At 37.8% G+C, this 17843-nt stretch overlaps 1 protein-coding gene across 3 annotated transcripts; it reads left to right on the forward strand.

The window, feature by feature from the left end:
• The first annotated feature begins 4991 nt into the window (after positions 1-4991).
• LOC111267149 (uncharacterized) lies at positions 4992-16293 on the forward strand. 3 transcript variants are annotated; one of them, XM_022845187.2, is made up of 8 exons: positions 4992-5304; positions 7186-7327; positions 7505-7573; positions 7912-8028; positions 11468-11554; positions 11955-12047; positions 13719-13784; positions 14375-16293. In XM_022845187.2, the coding sequence occupies exons 1-8, from the start codon at positions 5268-5270 to the stop codon at positions 15381-15383; spliced, it is 1620 nt and encodes a 539-aa protein (XP_022700922.1). In that variant the 5' UTR covers positions 4992-5267; the 3' UTR covers positions 15384-16293. The 3 variants fall into 3 exon arrangements, with proteins under 3 accessions (XP_022700922.1, XP_022700923.1, XP_022700924.1); XM_022845188.2 differs by having other exon boundaries at positions 11471-11554; XM_022845189.2 differs by lacking the exon at positions 11468-11554.
• Positions 16294-17843: the final 1550 nt, after the last annotated feature.

A 17843-nucleotide genomic window follows, 5' to 3' on the forward strand; every position in this document is an offset into this window, starting at 1 on the left:
AAATTAGAAAAAATATTGGTACCTATAACTAGGAAGTCTTCAAGCGTTTGCTACGCGGTATAGTAATGTGGGATCTAAGCGATTGAAATAATACCATTACTGTATGCTATAAATAGTATCGGATGGGACTTGGTGAAAGGCTTAGTGTAGTTCTGATAGGAAGTTGCAGTACTCCTATTTTGTTCGCCTTAGCTGAAGTCGTCTTGAGGATCAGTGAAGAGCCATTATGTATTTCTGGCTGCATAAGTTTAAAAAATAATGTTTAACGAATCAGGTAAAAATTAGCTTAATTTGTAATAAATATTAATAAAAAATTAAAATAAAATAATAATACAATCATCTATGTATATATATTTCTACTTGATGGCTAGGGTCCTAGTGCTGTTACAATTATGTAAGACAAAATGGTTTGTTGGTCGGCCTGCAAAAATAAAATATTTCACAATGGAAGGCAGCCGGAATATAGTTATAATGTTTGCCCACAAAATTAGCTATTTGTGCGTATATTTGCACTCCTATGACGATAAATATTCAGTTTAGAATCCAAAAGGCTCTCATATGCAACGTCCCGGTAGTCGACACCTTTAATGTCACCTTCCCGTAGTTGATTTTCGAGGAAAACTTAGGTTTCGAAAACCTTTGAGCCTTGACAATGAAATATCTCGCCAGTGTTACTGAAAACAATCACGGGCGGTGTTCGGCAAGACTGCTAGCCGCAATCTATAGCCCTAAAGAGGAAGATTTTTTACTACGAAACCTGCTAATGGATATGTAGAAATGAGAAAGGGCCATAGTCGTAAATATCCTATCTCCAGAAGTAAACCCACCACTGGTAATTTGAAGCTTTTTTGACCTGCATGATTTTACTTACCCCTGATGTTGTTATGAACCCACAGCAACGCAGCAAATTTAAAAGACAAAAAAAGACTTTAAAATTGACTTTTCCAAGTAAAGTGTATCTTTCTATATACGCAAAAAATCCAAAGCTCGACAAAAAGTTCACATTAACAGCAGATTTTTTTATCATTATTGTTCATGTAAATCTCGGAATTTGATAAACTTCACGAAATATAAAATGGTAGTAAGACACTAAAATATAACATAAGTATCGTGGGATCGCTGCATGAATACCACATTAATAGAATGTATCGGTATACCCAATATAGTAACTACATATTCTATTTCTCACAGGTAATCTAATTTGGAATCTCTATACATATATATATCTATATGTTTTCCAAAAAAGCAAATATATAAACGCCATACTCCAAAGTCTCGATCATTTAGTGTTACATTAAAAAATGCTATAGTAGGTACAACTATTATAAATACAAGTATTCGTACAAGTTTTTCTTGCTTAAAGTTAGATTAAATTTTGAGGTGAATAAGGAACTGTCTGGTTTGATTTGAAGTACTCTATATGCTGGTAAACCACAAACGATCGATTTACAGAACACTTCATTCCTGTATATTAAAGCGTTTAGCGGGTCAAAGTCCAGACACATCGCTTATATGTTAAAATATGTAAAGCAAGCTGACAGCTAAGACTTAATGTGCGCAGCAGTTTTGGACTCTCCTCAAACGTATCGACAGCATCGATAAAGCCGCTATCTTCAGGATCGCAGTAACGCAAATATACTATCAAACTTACATCAATGGTGCCGTGCCAAAGACAAGCCTTAAAACTGTAATTCGTTACGATCTCCCCGCCATTTCGCTGAGCCACAGCGTGCCTCTCGTATTTTCGATTCTTAAGCAACCAAATTAGTTCGTTTCCATCCCTGGTTTGTTGGCTATGTAAAAAAGAAAAAATGATACACCTTGATTGTTCTATATAAATGTATATCATTTCTTCCGACAGATCGTGGGCTACAGGCAGGTTCCGTCAAAACAGGGCGAAACGTCCTTAAACGAAGCCGTAAACAATGTCGACTTGAACTGTTCTGTTACTAGAATTAGATTTTTAATTACTACAAACAGAAGAGCGACTACGACTATAATAATAATTATCATCAGTATACCTTACAAACGTACGCAGTTTTATGGCTGTATGTGTTACCTTTCATGCCCGACTTGGAAGACATCTTTAAACACGCGCTTCCATTCGCTGCCTCAATCAGCCTAATAAACCTCAACACGCTGTCTGAGAATGGGATTCATTGCCGTCTACAAGAATCTCTGGCAGAGGATGTAACTCCAATTCGATAATGCAGGTGAACTTGCTCATTTAATGAAAAACATGCTGGTTACTTATTCTATTCATAAAAGCTTTTTGAACTGTGTTGGATGTAATGTACGGTAATTTTCTACGGTAACGGCTAGTAATCCAGCAAAACATTGTGGAAATAAATATTTACATACTGTGTATTTTGGTGTTTAAAAGCTGACGTTTCATACCCTTCGTGTTATTGAATAACCAGAGAAGTGTACCATATTAAAACAATTAATTCTTGGGGATTATAAAAGAATGATAGATGTGCGGCTAGAGTAAGCAATTCCTCAGTCAACCGTGAAAGCGCTTCATGTACTAATGTCATATCTACGGCGGGTTTGTCTTGATACGGCTCATTTAAGCTCCGACAGTGCACTTAACTTTTATATGATTGTCCCCAGTTTTATCACGACGGGGGGGGGGGGGGGGGTAAAATTCTTATGCGGTCCATAGGAACACATCGCCGTCAAACAACGCAGTGCCACTTAGTTCGTCCTCGAATAGAACGACAGCTTGTCAAATTCGTTAGCCAGAACGATACTAACGCACGATGTGAATTTATAATTGCACAGATTATTTCACGCTAAAATTGTGCTGCAACATTAAAAAATCATCATGATGAATGCTATTTATGCACTTTGTTCCCTAGAAAAGAATTAAGCTATGTTGAACACAGCATTATAGTAGGAGTGAATATACATTCAGTCCGAACATCTTTTCGAGAGTTTTCAGAGATGGGATTGGTTTAGATTATGAAAATACAAATTCGACCCTTGTCGTACGCATTTCCGTTGATCGTAGGATTATATTTTAGCAAACATCGATACTAGTTGAAGTTATATTATATATATGGTTTCCAATTCTGTTTCCTCATTTTTTAGATCCCAACCTTTTTAGGTATCCCTTTAGCAGTTGTTCATCACACAACTTTATTTTTAGACGATAAACTAAGCATCGCGAACATTAGGTACCTGGAGAACCTCCTTTTCTCAAAAAATCCGGAAACAAGATATTAATCAGGACTCACTTTTTCTGCTTCATCTGTTTTTGCCATCCTGCTCCTTATGTATTTTTGAGGTTCACAGGATATTCAGGCCAACAAATTTGTGTAATTTTGTTTTTTCAACAATAAGCAAAAAGAAGACAAATTGTAGCATGTCAGTAATTGAAAACAAGCCCAGCCTAACCACACGAAAATCGCTCGTGCGATTCTTTCTGGGATTGGTTAAGGCGCCACTCGCATATTGGAGAATGATTAGTCCGCAAATATCTAGTAAGAGTCGTCCCATTTATTCCAGAAGTAAAATCACCTGAATGAATAAATGAAAAAGTTCAATGTTTTATGATGACTCTTAGCACTGAATAAAGTGCTTTGTAGACATAGCTCAAAATTTATTTATTCGAGAGCAGAGAAAATACACACATTGAATAAAGCAATCATAAAGAAATAATTTTATTGATCTATTCTGTCACTCTGGTTATCCTGTTAATCTGAACTTACATTATAGCTTTTCATGATAATTAGACATTGCTTTGGTAATTCGTTTTGGCATTATATAAATTGTCGGGAAATTTTCTGAATTTTCGAAGTTTTTTGAATTTTTTTAGAAATGGCTTCCACACTTTTGTATTGGCCAGAATAATCTGTCAAAGAATCCGCAAGCAAGATGTTAGTCAAGATTCACTTTTTTTACTTCATATGTTTTTGTCATTATAGTGCAGTATGGATTAAAAACTCCAGGTGTTCGAGTGTGCTACTTTTCCTTGTCTGACCTCGTTAAACCTCTTTAGTGTTTAAAATTGCTGATATATATTCGAAAAAAAAGCCGTGTAATACAAGATATATGATTCAAATTGACCGGATCAACTTTGGATGTTCTAGGGCGGATGTAACAACAATGTCCATAAAGTACCAGAATTAAAATATATAAAAATTAATATATATAAAAAATATATATATAAAAAAAGCAAAAACTGAATAGATGTGTATTCGCCGAATACAGTCATCAAGGGCCGGTAAATTAAAGTATGGTACAGACGGTTGTAGTATTGCTAACAAACTAGCAATAAAACGTGCAGGCTCCAGTATCTATTAAAAAGTATTAATATATAATATAACATACTTTGGTATGGAGCTGTCTATATTCTATGTATGCCTTTAGGACAATTTTGTGTTTTAGTATGCCTCCACCTGCAAATTATCTATCGGTATCAGTCAATTTAGGGTCAATTTAGTTGCAGCCGGCAAGTATTACGAAAGCAAGAAGTTAAAAGGCGCCAACTTATTTAAATTATTCCTCTTAAACTATCTAAAGTAAATCTGTGACTTACACGTCTGGTTTTCACTTACTGTAGCTATAGCTGACTTTGATCTTTATTAAATTTTCTCAATCATACGTAATAATTTCAATGTTATATGCCCCTGTACTTCATAGAACAGCTTTAATGAAATCAGAAACACTGTTATTTCAACGCACAGTTAATTTCGTAAGTAAATAGAGCTTATGGCGTTACGAACTAACCTGTACTTAGCGATATCTACATTCATCGTGAATATAGGTTTGTAAGTATTGCATATTTGTTCGTCCCTTAGCGTACAATAAATTTTTTTAAGAGGGAAAATCTTTTTTCTATACTTGCAGTTAGAATTCCAGGTCATGTCAATAGGATTTTAACCAGCAGCTTTCGGCTCAGTTACCTTGAATCTGTCCATGGCGCTCAGGAGGGTGAGCGCCAATGCGTCTATTCAGCGCCAGATTGAACACTTGTTGGCGCCATTTCGGCTAGCGGCTTCAAGTTAAACTAAGGGAAGTCCTTCGTTCTAATTTCTTTTGTGAAATCTCGAAAACGTTTTGTGAAAAATGGGTTTTTATGTTTTTGGCACTCCCATATAACCTTAATGACGTGCGGTATTTTCAAAAAATAGTATATTTTTGCGTACAAAGTGCCGTTGTCGCACTTGGGTTGTGCGAATAAAACCTGTAAACCATATAAGACCGAGAGAATATCAATTATTGTTCTGCTAACTAAGCGGGTGTCATATCGCATCAGCAAAATGGCAAGACGCGATGGATTTAATGACTATATGGCAGGTAAGTAGTTCCGAACCAAACTAACACGAGCCCAATTTGGCTGTGATTTAATAAAGAAAAAAGTAATAAGTAGTGTTGTATCGCCTATAGCAGCACGGGACCATTTTATAGCGCCATGTCAGCTGTAAGAACCTGTAACTATTTAGAAAAATCATTTTTGCTTTCTATCCTAACTAGCTATGTAATACTTACAGAATGAGCAGATGCATTCATTACTTTAATGTTTTCTAGTTATATAGCTTAACCCGACTCATCGTTAATATGCAGTACAAAAAGGCGCAAATGCGAAAAGCGGCAAAATAAATGTTTAAACCTCAAAAGTAAATAGTATTATAATAAATAATAAACGAAGGCTTTTTCCTCATATCTATGCATGGTGGTATATATTATCTCATCAAAAAACTTATGTTCTAATTGTGTCCTAAAATGTTATTAATAACCTTTACGTGACCTATCGAACCAACTTCTTACAATCTAATGCGCACACTGGGTAAACCACTATCTAAAGCTACCACAAGTGAACGGATTTAGAATAAATGTTTCTTTTCAATTTTACGATAGTTGTATGAAGACACAGGAACTATTTTTAGAAGAATTCGCGTTGCTTTATTTAAATTGAGCTTGATAATAATAATAATTATCATTATTATAAATCAGCATCGTCAGACGGTTTATAGTGGAATAGGTTACTAATCGTTCCAATACAAAATATAATAATATTATTGCGGTTGTGTTGAGTGTCACCGGAAGCCTAAATGAGGTATTTAGGATAAGGGCGAACTGATCTTAGACACATCATAAAAAGTACACGACTGAATTTCCTAAGTTGAAAAATTATGACGATGTACAGCTATAAAGACTACAACGGGACGTCAAACTAACCGAAAAAATAATAAAAAACCTTCGTCTTTCATTATACAAACATTATGGTAGATTACACGGACTATATTTTGATACAACGGAATATTCTCTCCGTGACGTATAAGTGACGTTAACCTATGTAGAACGTGAGCTACACCAACGTACAGCAGCAATTTGTGGTCAACTTTAATTTGTTCATATCAGGTCCAGACGAAATACTAACATAAGCTGAATTTGTCTATAGTAGATCACAGAGGAAGCACTATAAAGATTACCAGTTCAAATCATATAATCCAAATTGCATTGTACAAGTTTTTAGTATCTTAATATATTATCATCAGAGAATATGGGTTACAATCTTTTTTTTTAATTAAAGGGAAGACAATCTTTAATATTAACCAATTACGGATAACTGGAACTAATAGAATACAAACAGAGAGGAACTGATATATATGACTAATCATATGCATGCCCTTTTAGAAAAAGATACTGATAAAAACTGGAAAGGTATACACGTTTTTGCAATCGATAAAGCTCATTAATAGTGAGTATCTACGGTAGCTTCTGTTTTCGTAGTGCACTATTGCAGTTAAGCGTTTATACGAACGTTGATTTACATTTATTGGCTTTCTTATAAGGCTAAAGTTGAAAACCTTTTTTTTTTTTTTTATGAAACGGTATCATGGTTTCGTTATTTAGCAGTAGTACTCATTTATTTAACTCTAAACACATACAGCTAATAATAACTAACACCACGACCTACCTAAGATAACATTTGAACCTGCAAATCGGGTAATTTTTGTGGTACGAAGACTGTTATATTTTTTCATAATGTGGTCCTGTGTCAATGGCATGCCAGTATTGTCCGGGATTTGAGTTGCCAAGAGTCAAAAGGGAGTAAATAAAAGATGTTGTAACAATGTTCTCGATGCCTTGATAGTAAGGTTAAAATTTCTCAGCTTCATCGGAGTGAAAATGTATGGCATTAGTGAATTACTGGAATTTTTTCTTTTTCGATAGCGGCCGGATTCAACGAGAGCAACTCGTCGTCGTCCGATAGTTCAGTCAGCGTTCGAACAAGCCGCCAACAAGGAGTTTTTTCAACAAATTCGCAAAATCCTCCGAACCTCGAAGATATGCGCAGGAGACTAATGGAAAAGCTGTAAGTAGTGCTACTTTCTTGGGGTAGATTTTCTGACTTGTTTACCGTCATTGAAATGCAATAACACTTTTGGCGTACCTTCGAACTAGCGCAAACTAACTTTTCCTCATTTCAAGAATTCGGTGAACAATATGATTACTGCTTGCTAAAACTGCCCGTAAGCGTTTCCTTTTCCAGAGCGGCTGAAAAGAGCGGTCCCCAATCTCGGCTATCTCCATTGATGGATCTCACAGGCAATAGATCTGGGTAATCATTGGATTATCACGTACCACTCTACTAAGCAAAGATTAATATTTGTTTTTGTATTTATGTCAAAAACAGTTCTGGTATAACAAGATGTGTCTACTTATTAGAAATTTTACCTTCTTTAATGTTACAATTGAGTTGCATTTTATTGTCAGTAATTACGATAATATAAATAACATCTGTTTCACTTTCTTCTAATGGAATACTCAAGCGCATACTGACCATGAAACGCATAGGAGCATAGCTGATATTCGGGTGCGCAGTGTGCTGTTTTCACAGCTTTATTCTAATTTAACAGCAAACTAATAAGGTTCTTATTATTCATTCCTTTTAAGCAGTGCCGAAGCCTCTACTAGTACAGCGGCATCAGGCCGTGCTCTTCCTGATGATAGTAATCTATTGCAAGTTTCTGAAGCACAGCATTCGTTACCGTCTATCGAAGTTACTCATCATGAGTAAGTTTCTTTCGAACTGAAAGACATCATGGTGAAGAATGGGGGAAGACCAGGTTTTTACGCTGCACCAGTATTATTCTACCAAATAGTGTACATGAATGTTGACGAAGGGTCTGATAGATCAATTATCATTAATAAGGTTTCTTCTTTAGAACTAGCCCTATAGACAGCCTAAACGTACTTAAACACAACCGACTAGTGGTTATCGTGTTGAAAAATGTAGTGTAGCTAAAGATTTTTTCATAAGAAGAAAGGCGTTACGTGAGCGAACACCTCAGGTATATGTTGAACGATACTTTAAGTGTGGGCTAGGCTTTGTGAGGATGACTGTAAAAGAAAATAGCCTCGAGTTAATAAGCCCTCAGGTCCTAAAATGAATTTGTTAATTCACCTTTTTTAACATATGCTAATGAGTTGAAACTATCGAGGCATTAATTCAGCCCAAATTGGTGCTTTGACTCCCCTTTTAAAGAGTTTAGTCACTTCAAGGTCCCTAATCTTTCTATTTTTCCTCCCTTATATCATTTGAATGCCCTTCTTTTAATTCTTTCCTTACGTTCCTCTGGCTCCATTAGTACGTTTCGCTGCCTGGTGACTTCTACTCATACCGTCGGGTCCGTTGTCCACCGTTTAAGTGATTGTTTGCCGTTTTGCCTCGTTCAGAGTACCGCAAATTTATGCTCTAAGTTGTCTTTCCCTTCGGTGCCGCAGAGAACACATATGTCTATTTGAGCTCTTTCTATTTTTACCATGTAAGTTTAGAATTGTCCGTTACCGATCAAAACCTGCGTTACATCTTTGCGGCCCCAGCCATACCCGAAGACCTAGTACCAGGTTTTTGATCAAGCTTGCCTTGGCCATCCTTATAATCTAACCGTTCTCCAAACCTTCTGCCAGCTCTCTACAGCAGCTTTTGTGGCCATGATCGATTCCACATCATTGTTCAGGAATAGCGAGCTCCTTTTTCCGCCAGAAAATTCAACAGCGCCATTTTGGTTAGAACCAGAAGTGTGTTGGTCGAGACTGTGAAGCACGCCCGGCCGATACTGATCACCAGCGTCCTTTGGAATGACTTAAGTGCGTCCTTATATTTTGACAACTGCAATCTAATGTTTCCCTATATTAGTGTTGCGTATGGTGCTGTTGATTTCGCAATATAGGCTGGGAGCCTACGACGCTCGACCGACCCTCGGCAGATTTCGACTCAAGTTTAAGGCTACTAGCTGGGTTTCCGCCAAAACGCATTGATGGTGTGCCAGCCGGGTAACTCCAAGGTACTTTGACTTTTTCCTAACTTTTATTGGGTTGCCCGCTACCACTAGGTTAATTTCCTTTGTTCGGTTCTCGCCTATTAAATACAGCGCCTTCGTTTTTTGAGATGCCAACTGCAGACGTTTGCAATCCATTTATTGCACTATTTTTTCGAAGGTTTCATGGGACGCGTCCTCTAGATCGTTTTTTGTCCTAGCTGTGATTGTAAGCGTAAAATAATCGAATTAGGCTAACATTTCAATTCCTTCTGGAAGCTCTTACAGCTTTATTACTTCATCATAGTACAGATTTCAGGGCAGCGGTCCCTGTGGGACACCAGCAGTGAGCGTATACTTTTGCCCTCCAACCACTTGTCTCTAGGGTTTTCGTACATGATGAAATCATCCGGCAAAAATAGGGCGAGATGTCTTTTTTCATGAACACAACTATTATGACATCCTGATCTATACTACTGAAGGTATTAACGTCGAGCATATCCAAAAGGACAAAACCTTTAGTTTTAGGCGGCTTTTTGTCAAACCCATGTCCCGCATACTTTCTCGCATAGTAGTGTTCCGATCTTTGACTTATAGTACTCGAATCATTAGTTTGGTTTACGGCCTTTTTCTCCCATGGTTTTCCAATCCGAGTTTTCGTCTGTTCTTTGGCGTACGGGTCTCTTACTTTTCTTGATGTATTTCTGCTTTTCGTCGCACCGCCTTGATTTCCTTGTTGTTCTTTGAATCATTGTTTTCCGTTGTTTCCGTCGAGCTTTCCTTACCGTCCTTTTGTTTTATACTCATCCCCCTGTGTATTTTCTTATCGTTTTCCTATAGAATGTTACAATTCGTGCTGAAAACTATGGCACTAAAGGACAAAAAGCTTCTACGTTTGAAACAGATGAGCAGTTCAGCCCACCTTTCAGGTCTGCACCACCTCAATTTCAGAACCAAGGTTTTGTACCCAATCAGACTTTCGGCTACTGCATCAGGGGCCGTTGCAATGCTCTTTCCTGCCTTGTTTTTAGTGATTTTCGGTTCAGTGGCTAGCAGAGAAAGAGCTGTCTGAATTCTTTTATCGGAGAGCGGGTCAGTTCCCCATAATACAGTTGTCTTGATGGACCCCGTCTTGGGACGCCCCTAAGGTTGGTCCCTTCTATGTTGACGTGCCGTTTGCAAGGTACTTGCAAAAGTTTTTGCCTTGTTGATCGGGGCTTCGATCATAGTCCATCTCCCTGTGCCGATTTTACTCATTTTCAGTGAAGATATTGAAATGGACATTTCAAAATAGACATTTTCAGTGTCTATTTTGTATCCTTCTTCTGGCTTTGAGCAGAGCTCCAATGCCTTCTTTTTCAAAGACCTGTAGTACATCTCGAGTGTTTTTTTAAACGCAGTTGTTTTTTATGTTTTGTAATGTGAATTAGCAGTTGGTTTCAATTTTTTTTTCATTCTAGTGCTTTCTCTACCACTGTGTGATACTTGGAATGACATGAAGTCCAGGTTGCCCTCCACGGGGTTTATATATCCCAGCCACAAAATTGCGTGTCGAGAATTCCTGGCCCCCGGACCTTTGGTAGGCTCCATAGCATCGGCGGTGTAAAAATTTATGCTATTCCCGCGTTTAGCCCGCATGCCTTCACATAAAGGGGAATTGTGTGGCCATCTTTCTTTTTAGGGTAATCAAAGCTTGTCTATCCCTTGTTTTGCAAATGTTTTCGTGTGTGATTTTGGATTGCTGATAGATTTTTAGCAGACAATCTGCAGTGAATACCTTTAACTGCGTTCAAAATCTCTAGCTTTTACTATTTTATTTCACATCCCTGTTATCTTTTTTCTCTGATTCTGTCGTAGCAGGACTGGCACATGCTTTTTTAAGGTTCCTTCATTCATAGCTCTTTTTTACTGCTCCCTGCCGTTCTCAAACGATTTGTTGAGTTGCTCTATGTATTTTATGAGGCTATCCTTGTATCCTCTGATGTCCACTAAGTATTTCCCTATTTCCTCTTTTGTTTCGAAGTCTGCTTCAACTAATTACCATCAACTATTATTATCAACCTTGACCTATTATTCAGTGTGGTTTAATATGGTTCTTCATTATGCCCCGCATGATTGCTATGACCGTCTAACTTGATAGTTGTGATTTTGCGTCCCAATATTATTTGTTTTGGCACGTTTGTCTGGGCTAGAAGTCGGATGACCGTCCGCACGCAGTCTCGAGTTTCTGTTCGAGACCAACGAGGGGCACCAGGAAGCGAGCTAACAATGAGCCCAAGGTAGGCGTTATTTGAACAAATGTATAAGGAGTGCCTTGCGAACAGTTTAATACAGTACCATTGGAGACAGTGGATATCAAGTAGAAAACATACAATGCACATCGAAAATTTCACCCGTAGCCATGATGTTTATTCTGGTAAATAGTTTCTTTGTCTAGGCCCGTAAGAGGGCTTTTTACTTGTTTGGGCTATCTGAAAGTCTTGCTGACTACTTTTGTTACACTGTCATGGCTTCATTCCTGTGCAATTAATTGGCTAAGTGTGTTCATTTAAGTAACCAAATCCAAAATTTTAATCAAATACCTGTTAATGTGGAGGAGCCAAACCAAAAATAATATTTTTTTACAAAAATCTCTACGAAGTTTGTCATGTTTTCAACGTGATCTGTTCTGCCTTTTAGGGATGGCGAGAAAAGGTTGCCAAAAGGTCCATCACGAAGCCCAAAAAAGTCTCGCAGTAAATTTTCTGCGACTGAAAGACCAACTACCCAAAGGCAAGTGAAGTTAAAAACTACCTGTGAACTATAATGCTGCGCTTGTCACACAACTAGATGCTACAAGGTACAACATTAAACCTCCTTAGTCGTAGCACTTTAATTATGAAGAAACAATACCGAAGGACCTGAACTTAAAAGAAGAAAGGCTAATTCAGTCGCAATTGCAAGTCAGTTCGAAATTAACGTCGAGCTAATAACAGAGATGAAAGAACAGCAACTGCGTACATATTACAAATCATGGGTACTCAAAAATATCTGTGGTCATTTACAGGAACTTCCAAGTGCAAAGGAAAGTAGCTACAGATTATTCATGAAGAAGCTATGAAATACGGGATAGCAAGATAATTTCTTTACATATTAACGGAGACGGAATTATCTAAGATTACTTAATTGAGGTATTCAATAGATGTTCAAACGATAGATATTCAAAACCAATCAATCATCAAGCTTGACTCTGGTAGTAAGGTTTCCACAATGCAACTAGTAAAATTCCAAATTCTCGTCCTGATATTTCCCGATTTTTATGAAGTAATCTAAAATCTATAAGTGCAGATCGGGTGAAACCGTATTCATTGACGTTCAAGTATTTGAAAATCGAGCCGAATATATACTCTGTGCTATTCTTTAGCAAAGGACGTCGAAACGTATGTACATACCTAGATTGTTCTGATGTAGCAAAAATATCTCTGTATTTCTTTAAAAACGCTGTACCGTGTCCAATACAAACCACATGTTTTCAACCCCTTCTAGCAGATGGCACAAAATATAGAATTCTAGGACGTCGCCCTCGTAGGCATAGCAAACAATGCGTGGACATTTTGATACCGGTATTCGAACCTCCGATTTCGCCAGAATCCATCACAAATTCACCATGGCAGCTGTAGGTATTTGGGAAGAACTTGAATTTAGGTGGAATCACAATTCAAATAGGTGATGCGGAACCCAAAGTGACAAAAAAACAAAAAAGATGACCCCTAGTAATGAGATAATGTGGGAGAAGCAGATGGATAGAAGTGTATCGAGTCATGGGGATAACAATTAAAGTTTTCAAAAGGTATCTTCTGCGGATGTTTGCAAGGTTCAGCAGAAACGACAGTTCACACAATGAAGGAGCTTTTAAGCAAAGTGTTTCGCTGTTGATATCCATGAAGCACTGCAGAATTCCGTGTGAGGATATAAAGCGGACTAACAAAAACCAACAAAGCCTCAGCGTAGCATGAGATTACATGCTTGAAACATACTATGCAAGGTGTTATAGTAGATACATGTATCTTAAAAATATAAAGCCTCATCGGTTAATGGTTAAGATCAGACAACGACAATTTTTTTTACTAAACATAAGTAAACCTTTTAGGCTATCTTAGAACGATGAAGTGCAGGTACCTACCTGGCTACTGACGAGGTGGTTTTTGCCTTAAGTTTCTGGCTGTAAAAAGACAAAGATGGCTAATTCAAACCCCATGATATGACACATCTCGAAAGGCTAAAGCAGAGATCTATAAGCCTCTAGGCAGCCTGCCGTAGTGAGCGCCTCAAAGTGCGCAGTCTACCCTATGAAGCCAGCGCTAAGCGACCATAAAATGCATGAATTCGCTATAAGTTCGACTACGATCATTGTATATTTAAGGTTGATGAGTACTGTTTTTAATTGATTAATTATATTTTCAGACCCGAATTCAATCCGAAAGACTACTCAACACCTTTCGTACACCCTGATCAGCGCGTTTCGCAAGGGTATGTGTCTCTGTTAAAGGAGTCAGCATAGTGTTTTGTATGCATAGTTTCGTAGGAATGTTGTGTGTTGTGTATTTCCCTGATACGAAATATTTGTTTGTTGCCGAACTCTTTCCAGAAATCGGCAGTCTATTTAGGCATTATGGTTCTCGTGAGTTATTGCAAACAGACTTCTTTTATTCTCTTCCGAAAATGAAGTTCTACTCGCTATTGTCGGATGGAGAATTGATTGATTTCAAGCTGGCTTTCCTTTTCTTATCCTGGCTTTGTGCACCTTTTCTACATTAGCAGCAGCAACAAAAAATATGGTCTACTCAAAAAATTTGGCTTCCTGTAGTGATACGCTCATACACTGAATCGATGCATTTCTTCGATGCCGATTCTGTACGATTATACGATATATGAACATATATTACATAGTACTCACAGCACAATCGAAACTTACAGGTTCGTTCGCGTACGTACGATTCTTCGTTAAACGCTATTCCAATTCACTTTTTAGATATTAAGCAAAAAGTACAATTGTATTTATCTGATTAACAAGAGCTGTCTAATTTCACTTTTTTTTTTATAACTACCTTGTATTGCAGGGATTCGGACAGAGACAAAACGTTTAAAGGCGAGTTCGCGTGGCCCTTGCAAATCCGTAAGCCTGGACCTAAAAGTCGCACTAGTGGTGCTATAGCTACACCCTCTCGAATGGAAGACACGCCGCAGTCTAAACAGGGACTAGATCAGCCTGAGGAGGAAGAGACACCTGCCAGCGACGAAGACGAAGAGCGTGCAAAAAGCCCTGCAGCGCCGACTCGTCCTGCCCGACAGGCCACCGTTGATCAAAAGTCATTGCCCGGGCCAAAGTCAAAAAAGCAGCAGCAACAGAAGGCTTCTCATAAATCACCTGCAAAAAAAACGATTCCCAATAAAACAAGCTTAAAAAAAAGAGCGCCGAAGACCGCAAAAACCATTGCATCTGCCGAAGTGGGTGATGAAGTCGACGAACCAGCTTTGTTGGTAGACACAGATAATAAAGATGACGAGCAACAGGCAGAGCCTGCGCGGGCATCTCCTGTAAAAAAAACGTCTCGTCGAACCGAGACAATCAAGACAGTTGCAGCTTCTAAGACACAAACGGAAACTGTCCAAGGAAATAACGAAGCAAGCACATCGCGTCACGACACTCGACGAAGTTCAGTTACAAGTCGAGACAGAGTGACGGTTATGGAACCGGTACGGGCGGCGCGAAAGGCGACCCTTAAAGGCCGGCGGAAGCAGTCAGAACCACAGAAACTTGGGACCAAAGTTAGTCGAATGATGAGCACGATAAGACAAATCAAGCAGCTGCAACTCACTACCAATCTACTTATCCCGCGTCTTCCATTCACCCGAGTTGTGCGCGAGGTGACCCAAGAAATTACTGGTCCGACAGCGGGATTTAGGTATACAGCCGACGCTGTAGATGCGCTGCAGACTATAACCGAATACTATTTAACATCATTGTTCTGTGATGCAAATCGAGTAGCAGCACATGCGAACCGCGTAACGGTGATGCCTAAAGACCTTGAACTTTTACGGTTGTTAGGACTCGTGGAGCGCGACTGAAGATTTGAAGAACCTTAGGCGATTAAGATTAGGATATTTTTTTTTACAAGCGCTGTCAAAAAATACTGTTAGCTTCATTCATTACGAGGCGGTTAATTAATAAAAAGAAAAAATGCAACGCTTTCTACTACGTCAGGGACTGGGAACCGTTGTGAACACCTGAGTAGAACAGTTTCCAAGATCTGATTGATGCTTGCAACGTGCACACGTACTACACCTTAATTGTATTTACCCGTTTTTTGGGAGTAATGCAAACTATGTTTATTATAATAAATTTATTGATCATAATTTGCTGATAAATCCTCGATGAAACACGTTCCTGTACATAGAGAGAGGTGCGTATGTGTACATCTGTAAATGTATTTGTTGTGTTTTGCAGACAGTATATGAATGTATTGCTTCGAAGATAAAAAGTATGAATATGTACAGTGAAAATTTTACCGTTGCTTTAAAGTTGACTATTTATAGAAGAAGAAGAAGAGACACTCATAATTTGCCAATATTTCAGTAGTAAAATCATATCACACCGGTATTCTATTTGGTACTAATGTGCTGTGGTGCTTTTTTTACGTGCCTCGAAATGACTGCGGGAACAGCGGCAACGGAATATCACAGTCAACAAAATTAAGTGTAGAGGTTTTGCTAGACTCCTGTGTAACCCTAAAACTGTCAGGTAGGCCAACGTTTGTGTCGTGTTGACAATCAAGAAATGTTCAGAGTTCGTCGTTCTTCGATTCGCCTTAAACGAGTGATAGCGAGTTGTACTTAGTCAGTATTGAAATTATACCAATTCAACCAAAATAATAATATTTGTACAAAATAAAGGGGTTAAATTGTTCAAATGTTTAGGCAAAAAAGAATCAAGAATAGGAAAGCTTTTTTGTACAAATAAAAATACCACCAAACACGTCCCAAGTTGTCATTTCGTTGTTTGAGTGTACACTGCTGATGAATACCAGGCGATGCGACCGTGCTAAATTTTGCGTTGGATTTTTTAAATTAAATCTAACTGCCAGCAGCCTTTACCTCGTGCATGGGTATGTCAATCATACTTGAAGCATTGTATCTTCGTCTTTCTTAAGTACCGTTATTTTATTTTATTCTACGACCAGTTTGTTCTAACAATGCGCTGTCGGAAATAAACACAGTCATGTATTGCATGTTCAGACATATTCAAACACCTTATTCTGTTGTTCAACGTTAAATTCTATGCATCGGACAATTACTCAAGCCCCAACCTATTAAAGGTTTAAATATCTTAGCTCTTAAATTTCAACAGATTTGCTTGATGCTTCGGGTTCGCTCGGTTAATTGGTAAAACGACACGAAGAAAATCGAAACGATTATTCTTAATATACTACATAGTGGAAACTGCACGATGTTACCAACAAATTTTACACATATCTATATTCTCGAACGGCTTAAACATTGCTCCGTATTAACTAACGTTAGCTTTTATATATCAGTCGATAAAACGACCCATTTTGGTACTCCTCACACCTACTGCTTGTGATGAAGCTACGTTGTCTCGTAAAGCCGGTGTTGTGGTTAGCTACTATAGATGGATTTAGCATCATGCGTACATAGATAAAAGGACAGATAGATACTGGGATGCAATTCAATACTGTCGAAAAACAGGTCTGTTCTCGAAAGGTAGATTTTGTTCTCATTCGTTCGTATTTTGGATAAGCAAGACCATATTGCAACGATAACTTATACTTATACACGAACATATAGCTCTTGATATTGCAAGCAAGCTTGGTTTAATAAAGCTATATTACTTTATATTATATGTTTTATTTATTTCTAGAGGCTATCTTTGCGATGGACCTGATATGTTCAGTCTTCAAGATTACTAAATTTAGTTCTTTTAATACGCATACGATAGACCATTGAATGCACTTGCAATGGAAGTTCTACTGTTATTTAAGCGTCATAAGTTTAGTGTCGTCGTCTATACAATGAATCGTTGACACTTTTTTGTCCTTCAAGGCTATTGTCATTGTTTTGTTTGGACGACAAAAGTTTACCTTGAATTTTGGTTTATGAGTAGGTGTATTATTTTCCAAAACGCCTCAATTTTGACATATCATAAAATAAAATTTTAAAAAAACCTTAAAAAAATTGTACAAATATATGACTGTAAATTGTAAGCTTTGATAGAAGCTTTTAGTCGTTTTAATTAAATTTTTCTATTTTTTTTCTAAATCCTGTTCCTAGTTCTCTTTCTTTTCAACTAGTTTCGACTTGTAGCCCCGTATTCTTAGATTTTTTTAAATATGGTCTTTATTTCATGAATTTCCCGCACTGGCCCATTATGAAAATTGGTACATACTGCTCAGAGTTTGTTCAGAAATATTCTGCTCATACTGTTCAGAAAATATTCAAGTGAATATAGAGCACGCCTGGCGAAGTCATACGAAGAGTTTTTCAGCGTTTATAACACCGACAAATTGAGAA

This window comes from Varroa jacobsoni, unplaced genomic scaffold (assembly GCF_002532875.2).
Source record: "Varroa jacobsoni isolate VJ856 unplaced genomic scaffold, vjacob_1.0 scaffold_1152, whole genome shotgun sequence".
In the NCBI taxonomy this organism is placed as follows: domain Eukaryota; kingdom Metazoa; phylum Arthropoda; class Arachnida; order Mesostigmata; family Varroidae; genus Varroa; species Varroa jacobsoni.

Bases quoted from the DNA above. Each gene is read 5' to 3' on its own strand.
- LOC111267149 (XM_022845187.2), top strand. From the start codon at position 5,268: ATGGCAAGACGCGATGGATTTAATGACTATATGGCAG. The intron at 11,555-11,954 runs GTAGGCGTTATT...TCTGCCTTTTAG, and splicing joins GAGCTAACAATGAGCCCAAG to GGATGGCGAGAAAAGGTTGC. The intron at 12,048-13,718 runs GCAAGTGAAGTT...TTATATTTTCAG, and splicing joins GAAAGACCAACTACCCAAAG to ACCCGAATTCAATCCGAAAG.